The sequence below is a fragment of the Malania oleifera genome, chromosome 2 (genome assembly GCF_029873635.1).
Source record: "Malania oleifera isolate guangnan ecotype guangnan chromosome 2, ASM2987363v1, whole genome shotgun sequence".
Lineage (NCBI taxonomy): Eukaryota > Viridiplantae > Streptophyta > Magnoliopsida > Santalales > Ximeniaceae > Malania > Malania oleifera.
The window spans coordinates 34,854,869-34,867,454 of NC_080418.1; the positions used below are offsets into that span (position 1 = coordinate 34,854,869).

The 12,586-nt window shown below is 34.8% G+C and overlaps 1 protein-coding gene across 1 annotated transcript; it reads right to left on the reverse strand.

The window, feature by feature from the left end:
• Nucleotides 1-9,452: 9,452 nt before the first annotated feature.
• Nucleotides 9,453-11,126, reverse strand: LOC131147794 (aquaporin TIP1-1-like). Its single transcript, XM_058097370.1, has 2 exons — nucleotides 10,385-11,126; nucleotides 9,453-10,062 (listed from the first exon to the last, which is right to left on the reverse strand). Exons 1-2 carry the CDS (start codon nucleotides 10,766-10,768, stop codon nucleotides 9,691-9,693), a joined length of 756 nt encoding a protein of 251 aa, XP_057953353.1. The 5' UTR covers nucleotides 10,769-11,126; the 3' UTR covers nucleotides 9,453-9,690.
• Between the last annotated feature and the right edge of the window lie 1,460 nt (nucleotides 11,127-12,586).

The window sequence follows — 12,586 nt, forward strand, 5'->3', positions numbered from 1 at the left end:
AGTTAGAGACTTTGTTGAGAAAGGGAGTTAACATGAAGGTGTTGGGCATCAAGAGTATTCTTGGGTTGAAAATTCGCAAGAGTAAAGTTACAGGAAGATTGAGATTATCTCAAGGTGACTTTGTAGTCATAGTTGTGGGGAGATTGGTGTTATCTTAGGGCAACTGTATGGACAAAACTATGTGAATATTGTGATTATCTCAAGGTAGTTTTGGAGATAAGGTGTTGGTGAGGTTTAGCATGGTTAGAGTTAAATCGGTCACTGGTACACCATTGGAGAATCTAAGTAAGCATTCTACCGCTCAGTACTCGAGAACGAATAGTGATGTTTGGGTCATGTCAAAGGCTTCCTACGCTAGTGCAGTTGGATATTTCAGCGGGCAATAGAGGGATCCGTCAGTTATGATGTTTGTAGATGCAGACTACACAAGGGAGTTGGAAGACAGGAGGCTTGCAAAGGGGTATGTTGTGGGAAGGCCTAATTGTTGGAAGTCTAGAGTACAGTCTCAGAGTGCACTGGTTACAACTAAATTGGAGTTCTTGGCAGAGGCAGAGGCTGCCAAGGTAGCACTGTGGTTCAAAGGATCGTTCAAGGAGTTGGGGTGGAGTTCTTCTTACCACGGTCAAGTTCAAGCGTGGCTTTGACTTGGTTTATGCCTTTAGGTGTTAGAAGGGAGGAGGGTGCTAATCTACTAGCTAGGGTGGAGCAACCGCGGGGGGATTATGCTTTCAAATTTCTCTTAAGTGGTTCATATTCATCAAGGGGGAGATTGTTGGGGATGTGGCTCATATTCAAGTGGAATGCATATACCGGGGAAAACACCATGAAGTGAGGGACCAAGAGAGGGATGCAGGGTGCAGCCATAGAGGGCAAACTGTCGATGGTTTGGTGTGTAACCGTCGACAGTTTTAGGCAGTAGCTGCGAGGTAGGTTTTTATTAATGATATAATGGAAAATTTTATAGAGGTTTTGTTAAAAATATGTAAATTTTTGTATTTTTATTTACTTTTTTTTTTTTTATTTTACTTTGTGTGTGAACAAAACCATATGGGATACTTGAAAACATATGTTATAAATTGCTAAAAATTCCTACATTGTCAGTTACTTTATATTAATAATAACTTTTTCATTTATAAACTAGCTATACAAAATTCTTACACTGTAATCATTCTACTTGTAAGAATAACCATTCCATTAAAGATTATTTGGTTTGTAGAGTGTCTTAGGTACAGAATGAAATAAGATGAAAATTTTATAAAAAAAATTCACAACAATGTAATGGTAGGAAAAAAGTTATGCATGAAAAAGTAACTTTTATGTTAATTTATGAGAATAACTCATGTCATTTTATGAGCAAAGGCCAGATGTACTTGGCATTTTGTCAAATGGACTATTTGGCCTTTTGATCTCGACCATTTTATTATTGGGCTTGTTTCACCTTTTTTATTTCATGATCTTATAGTGTTGTCCTTGAGGGCTTACTAATCTTATTTGCAACCCTATTTAATGAACCCTTTAGGGCTAAGTATGCTTCTTGGCATTTTCCTACACATCAATTGTTAAAAATAAAATAATATAAATGCATTCGCACAATATCTTTATAGTGCTATCTCACGCTGTGTAATTATCAATGACTTTCTTGTTTTTATTTGTTAATTTTCTTTGAACTTTAATAATATATATAATATAAGAATTAAAGATAGGGAAATTATAGAAATAGGATTTTTCTCTTCTTTTGTCAAAGAACAATTGAGCCAAGTGTCTAAAACTTAATCTTGACACTTGCCAAGTATTATTAGTACTTTTAGAAATTTCTTTTAAAGGTTTGTAAAACCTTTTAATTTTATAATTACATATTAGTATTGCATCTTTAGGAACATTCAAGTTAAAAGAAATTTAGCAACTTTACTTTTTATAGTCTCTTGTTAATGAGTGCATGTGTTATGTCTCAAAGATTTAGTTGCCATCCAAGGTAAATGGGTCTGAGTCTTATATTTGCTCGATGTTTTCCACATCCACCATCTTACAAGGCCTAACTAGAATGTCATGTAATTAAAGTCAAGTAACATTTATCATTGGAGCTATTATTTAATTAGTTCCAACTATAGGGGTTCTAAATTTTGCACAAATATTTACTAACAATAAATATATTTATTTTGTGAGTTAGATCCCATAGTGGGCTCTTTGAATAGTGAGCTCAATTTGTATAGATAGAACTTGTCATGGCAAGAAATAGAACATATGTACCTAAACGCAAAGCTTATCAAGATTCATTTGCAAAGGTAGTTGCTTCAAAAATTTGGAAATAAATAAAGAAACAGGTAATTGGATGTGGGAAATTAAGCAAGAATGTAAACACTCTTTATACGCTTACCATACCATGTTCACATCAATTTTATAATGACTAATATGGTATTCTTCAACGAATAAAAGTTTGAATATAAGAACTTTCTTCTTTAGATGATACTTTCATATGTAGCTTAAGTAGGCCACAATGTATGTTGAAATTGGTGTATTCCCAAGAGGGGGGGGAGGTGGATTGGAAATTTAAACTTTCCTAGGTCAATATATATAAACAGCAGTATTTCAAAACTTAGGGTACGTCTTTCTAAACATATTCCAATTCCCACAATAAATTAAACTAAACAAAAATTTAAACAATTAAAGCAATCTTAGTATTTTCCAAGCATTCGCAGTAATCAATAAAAAGCATATAAGTGCAGAAATTAAATAGCGTAAGGAAAGAGAAAGCTGGAGAAAAGATATGATATCGGGGTTTGACCAACTGTGCCTACGTCCCCACCTCAAGCCACACCAGTTATGAGGATTCCACTAATGCTCACTTGCGGGTGGAGCGACACTGAATACAACACCCTTTTCCTTATTAGGCAAGGGAAAAGCTCACGTCAAATTAACAAGGATGACCCCAACCTTTACAACCTGATCCTTATGGGTTAGATTAACACCCCTTCAGGCCATTCCTGGAATACAACAGATGATAAAAATTTTTGCGTAAAATTGAAATGCTTCTACACAAGCAGATATGTACTACATTTTAGCATAGTATACAATTCACCCACGTATGATAGAGACTTAATGCTCAAGTGAGATTTGTTCTAAACAGTGTATCTACTTACAACAAGATATGTATCAAAGTATACATGTGAGTGAGTAAGGTCTTTGATTCTAGAATATGTATTCACAATATAAGCAATCACAGAATCTAAACAACTTTAAGCAAATACCTCAATAATATTTTTCACAAATTAAGCACTATAGAAGTTATGGATTATAGCTTACCAGAAAGATTTATCCAAGATAAACGTAAGCTTTCAAGTCTTTGCAATCAGAATGCAAGAGACTCACAAGCTAAAGTAAGATTTTCCCACAAGAATATAAATCAATACAAAAATAATCAGGGAAAATCACCAAGCTAACTCTCAAGCAAGTTTTTTTTAATGAGTATAGAAATGTGAGATCATAACCTTAAAAATACTGTATAGAAATGCTCACAACAATATAGAGGCTACTTTACAATTTTGCAATCAAATTTGCAAGAGAGGAGTAAAAGAAAATGAAACTCTCTTTTTCAAAATAATTTTAGCAAAGAATGTAAGAGAGAGTATGAAATATTTGGCATGAAAATTTGAAGTGTCGGCAAATAGAAGTATATAAAATTTGAGAGAATTTTTGCCAATCTATTTGCTAATCTCGTTCCTAATCAAAGAAAATGAATGAATGTTTATAGGTACTCCACAAATTATAGCCGTTGGGGACTTATTCGGTATTTTAAAAATGTTTAATCAAGTTTTAACCCTAATTACTGCGATTAAATTAAGTGAACCCGAGAGGTTTGGTCACCCGATCCTTAGGGCTAGTCACTCGAACAAACACAGTGCTGTTCTTGGGTTATGTTGGCTGAGACAAGGCCGGTTGGATAAATGCCAGGGCAATTTCCCAACCTTCGTGATTTTGGCTACCAAATCTATGGTTCAGGTTGCTGAACCTTACAATTCAGTCGCCCAGGCCAATTTTGAACTACAAGTTCGGGCATCGGGGAAGGTAAGTGACAGCTTTAAGGTTCGGTTGATCGTGGACATTAAGTTCAATTTCAGTTTGGTTGCCTGAGCCATAATCAACAATTTGACGTAGTCTAGTTCGGTCGACTGAGGCATTTATAACACCAAAGTTCGGTCGCCTAAAGCCCTTTCAAGCTTCAATTTTGGTCTTGATTTTGTAAGTAGTCACCCCTATTCATATACTTATAACCCTTGAGTAATAGGGGATTTTTCATAAAGTGCTTGGGGACTAAGAGTCAGTTTATGACCTAGGCTTTTAAATTAAGCCCAAAAATTCGGCGTTGGTCAACCAAAGGTCGATCGAAGTCAAGTTCGGTTCCCTATGGTCAGTCTATGGCCTTTTAAGCATTGAATCCAAATTGTTAACCTTATAGGTCATATCCCGTTTTGATTGTAACAAATACTTTGGTATTTAATGTTTGATGAATTTGTGTGCAGGATCAATTGGAAGTACTATATGGTGCGCATGGAGTTGAAATAAAATGAAGACTCAAAGTTTTGTTATAATTTATATTTCATTTTGTTAAGGATCTATAATATTTAAATATTAATGGTCCATAATAATTAATGCATTGCATGCATGATAGGATAGGAAAGCTCAAAACACCATAGACTAACTTTAGGTCCCAAATTATTGCATGAAGAACCCCCTTATAACTTAGAAGTAACAATTATGTGAACATGGGTGTCTTTAAAAGAGAGTTAAAAATTATTGTGTTCAGTTGACTGAACCTTAACACACAAAGCAACTTCGGTCGACCAAACCTCCCCAGGGTCAAAGGTTTGACCATCTGGTTGACCAATCTTAAAATGAACATCAACGCTCTGGTCGACGAAACTGGCATGTGGGGATTTCCCAACACCTTAGTCGACCGAACTCCTAGTTATAAAAGGACCTGGTCACCGAACGTATGAATTTGGTTAACCAAACTTGACCTAGTCAACTGAACCTCGAAGGTTCAAAAATCATCTCAAGCTTGGTCGACCAACACCTCAGTTCAAAAACACCATGGTCAATCGAACTGAGCAATTTAGTTGACCAAACCTAAAAATGGTCAATCGAACCTATCGGGTTACTTAAATTTTACCGAGGTTAAAACGTAGTCAATTTTTATTAACCCTATTTAAACTTTCTTAAAAATACCAAATAGGTCCCAAACAGTTATAATTTTTGGGGTATCTATATATACCCCCTCATTTGGATTGATTAGCAACTAATTAGCAAATATCATTAGCAAATTCTCTTTGAAACTCAAAAACCCTGTTTCTTATATTCAAACTCTGCACTCCCATTCTTACTCATCCTTATTGCAAAAATTGTTTAGTAAGAGTGTTCTTGTGATTATCTTATAAAGCTTACACTCTCATTTACTCTGTTTGATTGAGATTTATTTTTATTTGAGAGTAAACTTTAAGTTTTTCTTGGAGACTTTGTCAATAAGTCTTTTTTGGGAAAACTCTTTAGAGCTTGTGAGTTTTGCACCATTGCAATACTCAAGATCTTGTATTGTATTTTGTTTGAGAAATAATTTTTACAAACCGATTTCAATTATCTCTTATGCTTATTTTTTAGAAAAATATTTTTGAGATATTTGCTTGTGTGCTGAAGATCTTTGTTGCTGCATCTTGTGATTGATATTATTATCTTGACACAAAGATCCTAACACATACACTCTCACATTCTGATTGGTATACTAGCATTATTTTTTAGAGTAGACGTTGAGACTACATTGAGCTTATCATATCCTATCATATTGTAGTGTGTTGATTATATTGGTATAAATCTACTTGTTTCAGAAACATACACTTTGTACACAAATTGTATTGTGAATCTGCTGTATTCCAGGCATGACCTGAACGAGTGATAATCTAGCCCAAAATGATTGTGTAGGTTGAGGTCAGCCCCGCTAATTGATGTCGTTGTACTAGGTGCCGCTTCACTCATTAAGTGAGTCATAGTGGAATCCTTGTGCTTGTGAGTCAAGGCAGGGACGTAGACACATTTTCCGAATCTTGATAACATATCTGGTGTTCTACTTGATTTACTGCACTTGATTGAGTAATTTAATTACACAATTTAATTTCAGCTACATTTATTGATTCGTTTAATTATCTGTTTTAGATTTACCCTAGGGTTGTGTAATACTGGTGCTAGATATTTGACCCAGGAGAGAAAAATTTTAAAATACCAAATCACCCCCCCCCCCCTTTTGAGATTATAGTAAAACCAACACAAATCATGCATGAGATACAAATATTACAAACTATTATTACAGATCCACAAGATAAAACTTAAATGCATTACAATTGAAAACAATTATGTTTGCTTCCTCTACTCTTTGCTCTTCTTGTCTTTATGGAATGCGTCAGATTTAACTTTAAGCGTCTTGACTTCCATCTTCCCTTTTCCTTCTATATGTGTTAAAATAGAATCCTACTCAATCACTTAATAACAGATAAGATGATTATACTTTGTTAGCATCAAAACAGAGATTGAACTCAAAGAGTCAACAATGTACAAATAGAAATTCAAGTGAGTCAAGAATTTTTCAATTGTCATTCAAACAAATCTCTCAGATGCTTCACAACTCGAGTTTATAGAATTAATTCCCTCATTGCTTGAATGGATTTCATCATGATTTGTTAATTTTCAATTGAAATTAAAAGATATTATTATATATACAAGAACTACTTGCATTAAGCATTTTCAATTTTGCAAACATAGGTGGGTTGCCATCCTCTTTTAACTAGGAAGGCTTCCGTAATTAAGAAAGAGGGAAAAAATAATAATATGCAAAAGTAAGTAGGCAATGATTTGGGGTTATTACTAGCAAAAAAATTTAAGATGTTTAAAATATTGTCTCAAGAGCAAACAAAACTAAAGTAAGGATGCTTGGTGGATATAAATCATCATTCTCAAGCTTGAAGAATCGAAAAAATGATGTTAATAGCAACAAATTACAATCTTTATAAAAATAAAATTTAAATTTAAAAAAAAAAAAAAAACTCTTCTACAAACTGCAAATTGCATCTTAAGCATCCTTATGGAAATCAAAATCTGCAAAAGTCGCCTTCAACCAACCCAAACACTTCAAATAGCACCATACATGCGTACGAAACTCATCTTCAAGCTCTCGCTCAGTAATCTGGATCCCAATTTTATTTCCACATAGACATGTAACAAGATTTTTTCTTTTAAGCCTCACGAGGCTTTGTTGAAGTTGTTCTTTGATTTTTGGAGGATGATCGAGGTACCCCCAACTCCCTCCCCCCCTCTAGTTACAAGGAGTATCAAGAGGGAAGCACTACCTAGCGTGTCAATTTGTTGACGCTAAAAATTGGACACCAACCTTTGCATTTAGATATTATGACCATCACCTACAGTTAAGGGAAAAAATAAATAAATAATTTGGGAGATTGAGTGGCCTTTGGAGGCTTTCTCCAACACTCAAGCCAGTATCGAGATAGAATATGTAAATAGATATTATATCTAGAGTCATCCCATTGCACAACTCTTGGGTCCCTTTTTTATATTTAATTAAGATATCCTAGCGCATTTAGCAGCAAAAATATATATACCTTTTTAAGTTGGTGGGAGTTTTGTGTTAATTTTTTAGAGTTACAATATTTTACTATCTCTGCTCAATTTAGAAATTATTTATAGATAAGTACTTTTGTATAGAAAGTACTCACCTCAAAAAGCACTTATTAAAAGTATTCTAAAATTACTTATTATAAGTATTTTTAAAAATATATATATACAAAAGATACTTATCTTTCTTAAAAAATGGTTTGAAAAAATATTTCTAAAAATAAATACTTATTTAATTAGAAACCAAATATTGTTTAAAACTGATATAAATACTTAATTTAAATATTTTTATAATGAAAAATTACTTTTAAAGACTTTCTAAACGAATGCCTAGTATTGAATTCCGTCCCCTTCCTGCATCTCCTCAGACATTCAGCTTTCCCCATCACCCAACATTCTCATAAAGTCTGAAACTACTTGACGTTGGAATTTGGTAGCTGAGATTTTGGTGGAAAATAATAATAATAAGGAAATAGACTGGTAGGGGAGGTGTCAAATCGGAGCCGAACGCCACACGGCGATCACGTGAAAGGAAAGGACGGAGGTGGACGGTCCAGCATGGGCTGTCTGCCTCCACCACGGCAGTGTGCAATTTGCAGTCGCCATCGCCACCGGCCCTTCCTATTCATGCGCATCCGCCTAACTAACATTCAACCACATTACCACTCACATGCTTTTCTTTTCTTTTCTTTTCTTTTTTTGGTTAATTGAATTTCAGAAATTAGGCCCATTTTGCTTAAGTTTCGAAATTAATAAAAGTACGTAGAGAATGTTGAGAAAATGTGTTTGATTTCATTTTGACTAGTTCCGTGTACGTGTTTTGTGATTTTTGAGTAAGTAATAAAGATATTTAATTTAAGCATAGCACGACTCCTAAAATAAACACGTGATCAAGTGGCAAACACTTAATTTAATACTAAGCATAGGATTGGGCAAAAGGAATAATCTCCGTTATAATTTTCAAAAAAAAAATATATATATATATATATATATTTGATCTGAATATTACTGTTTTGATATTTTTTAAATTCATTAAATTTGTATACGTCCCTTCTTTGTATTTATGAGAATAGAGAAACCTATTTTCTGTTGTATTTTTCTTCTGTATTATATACTATTAATAAAATTTTATTTTAATGAAATAACAAATAAATATTAATTATATGTAAAATTAAAATTTTACTCATGAGTTTAGTATATTTTTTTATTTTCCTTTTTTTTTTTCTAATAATAGAACATAAAAAATTTGAATTCCTTACTAATTTTTTTTTTTCAATATTTTTCAAATTCTAAACACGACCTCAAAACTAGTGGCGCTGCGTTTGGGAGCGTGGATTTCAGACATTTAATTTGAATTTAAATTGTTAAATTTTAATATAATTTTATATCATATCATACCTAAGTCCAAATCAAAAATCTAAATGTATTTATCATAATAGTGAATCAAATACTACAATAACTTTATAAGATACTCCAAACAATCAACAATGCAACTCATCCGAACAATAAATGCATGTTGCAAAGCAGTACGTACCAAAATGAACACTTGAGCTGATTGCCTCAATTTGATATTTTGATTGGATTCCATTTGAGTCTATTTCTGAACACTATCAAACAGATGGGATTGGAAGATATTTTGGACAAGAAAAGAAAAAAGTGAAATCCAATCAAATTTGCACCAATGCCCACAAGGGACGGCTCTATGATGCGAAATTATGTTTCCTAAAGTATTGCAAACTAAAAACTTAGTGCGTTCAATCTTGCACAAAGAACAAAATAAATTGGAAAAAAAATCTTCAATCATTCATAGAATCACACAGGCTTCAGCAGTACAATTTGGGACCACTCTCTCCCTAGTGGAGATGAGGATAATCATATTAATGATAATTAACAATTATTAAAAAAAAATCTTTATCCAAACAATAATTAAATAGAGACAACCAAAAGCCGTCGCCCCAATGGGCCATACGTTAGGCCGACTGCGAATTTCCTCATGTGGGCTTAAGCGTACCCAGCCGGCTACGCCGGCGACGACCGCAACGGCTCGTGAGATTGGGAAATGAAGCAGAGATCGTAAACGAGGCCGGCGAGCCCACCCCCGATCAAGGGGCCGGCCCAGTAGACCCAGTGGTGGGTCCAGTCCCAGCTGACGAGGGCAGGCCCGAATGAGACGGCCGGGTTCATGGACGCTCCATCGAAAGCCCCGCCCGCCAATATATTCGCCCCGACGACGAGACCGATGGCGATGGGGGCAATGATGCCCACGTTGCCCTTCCGCGGGTCGAGGGCGGTGGCATAGACGGTGTAAACCAGGCCGAAGGTCATCACAATCTCAAATACGAACGCGTTCCATACGGTCACTCCAGACGATATGGAAAATGCCGAGGTAGTCTGCGTAATTTTAAGATAACTCAGTTAAAATAAGCGTACAATATTTTGAGTCATACATTCGATATATTTAATATTTTTTATTATTAAATAATAAACATAAAAAATTTAAATTTTAACTAATTAATTATATGCACTTTTTAATTCTAAAAAAATTTAAAAGTTTATTCTACGAAAACGGAGTGAAATAAAATGAAATTTCATTCCATGTTTGGTACCCCACATATAAATCTGCGCAACCGTACAAACTGTTCCCCAATAATTTCCCAACGATGAACTATAAGATGTCATAACGCTGACTCTCTACAAGCACGTAGGTACGTACCATGCCATTAGTGCAGAATTTTAGGAGCAAGCAGGCTACAGTGGAACCCAGAAGCTGAGCTATCCAGTAAAGGATTCCCCGGAGGAGAGAGATGTTGCCGCCAACGAACGCGCCGAACGTGACGGCCGGGTTCACGTGCCCGCCGGAGATGTTGGCTCCGACCGCCACCCCCACGAAAAGGCCGAAGCCATGAGCCAGAGCGGCGGCAATAAGGCCGGCGGGGGTGGTGGACGCGTTGTCGGTCAGCTTGTTGAAGGCCATGCCGGAGCCTTCGCCGGCGAACACGAAAATGAGGGTGCTAATGAACTCGGCCAGCGCCGCCCGGAGGGCGTCGGGGTGAGTCACCTCTTGGTGCCGGCCCACGGCGATTCGAGTGATCGGCATTGCCGGGCAATCTCAGAACCTGTTGGCTACGAAGAGAGAGAGAGAGAGAGAGTGTGAGAGAGAGAGAGAGAGAGAAGATAATTGTGTGAACACTTGAGAGTATGGGCTAGTTATATATTGAAAGCCCAAGGCCATGGGGTTCAGATACGGGCTGGACCGGTTCGGTTTGGTTTGGTTTGATTTGGTTTAATGAAAACCGTTGGGGCACGTCTGATCTGACCTAGGGTGGTGGGGGAGGGACCATTTGCCACCTCCTAAACGCTGTGCAACCGACACGTGTATGAACAAGAAAAAGCCACGTAACTAAGGCGGACTGGGGTCGATGTTGAGAGTGGGAGGGTGTAGCTTTTGGGAGCTCTTGTCCCATCTAGGGTCCCCAGGGCCAACCCTAGCTAGTAGTTATAGGCATGAGCATGGGCACAAGCCGGGGGCACATGGACCAAATTCAGATTTTTTTTTTTTTTTTTTGGATTACGCACCGGGTATCCAAGTGTCCGTTTTACGATCCACGTGACTAATTTTATGCTCCTTGAAGTTGACTCCACAATTTTAAAGGAAGGATAAATTTAGGAATTTAGGGGCGAAAATGAGCTCAGGAGGGTTTGAACACCTAACTTCATGAGAGGCACTCCCGCAGCCCACACTACCACCTGAACCACACCCTGGGGGTACCAAATTCAAACTCTTGTACACATGCATGGTAGGAGGGCTCACTACATATTAATTATTTTTAAGAGGTAATTGAAATTAAGAATATAATAAAAAGTTATAAAAGTTTTTTTTCTTAAAAAATATTTAGATAATTATGATTTATAAATATTATAATTATAAAATAATCATAAACTAAAGGGCATTTTAATAGAGAAATTAAAATATATATATATATATAGAACTTGAAAACTACTTAATTTTTTTTTTAATTGACGTATATAATTTTGATAAAGAAGAAAGGACATTATTCGATTATAAGGCTTTTTATTTTGTGAAGATAGAGCGAGAGAGCCATCATAATATATACACAACTTTACTCCTACTTCTATGTTGAGAGCTAGTTTTCTTGGATTCGTATTTATAATTAACTAGCTGTGAAGGAAAAGCCTTATGCTGATCCAAGACTTGCCCTCAAATCTTATAAATATTAGGTCCAAGCTTTATAAATTCAAAATTTTAATAATAACAATGCTTGAACTGCTTCCATTTGAGTTTGAAATGTGTATTTATAGTATTTAATTAACTGGATTGAATGAGCTCAAAGATTAAAGAACTTTAATTTACTTGTTTTCATCTTATATATATATTAGCAAAGAACCTATGCACTAGATATTATTTCACCTATTTTATAAATTTTGTCATACAATTATTTTTGAAATATTAAAATTTTTTAATATAGTGGAACTAGTTAGGTACATTAAAAAGATTAAAGACATTTAATTTACCTGTTTTCATCTTTTATATATATGCTAGCAGAGAACCTATGCACGAGATATTCTTTCACTGTTTATATTTTATAAATTTCGTCGTATAATTATTTTTAAAATATTAAAAATTTTAATTTAATGAAACTAATTTGGTTAGATTAAATACAAAAAAATTAATATAAACATTCTATGTTATTTTTTCAATTTTTTTTTTTTTTTAAAAACACCATCTACTCTACAATGTTGAAGAATTGTACCTTAAAATCAATTGCTTAATTAAAATCAATTCAAATTACAACATTATAAACGTTATAATTTTTCATTAATAACAGTACAATATAATTAAGGAGAAATAAAATGTAAATTAAAATCAAATTTCACATTTTTGGATCTTATAAAT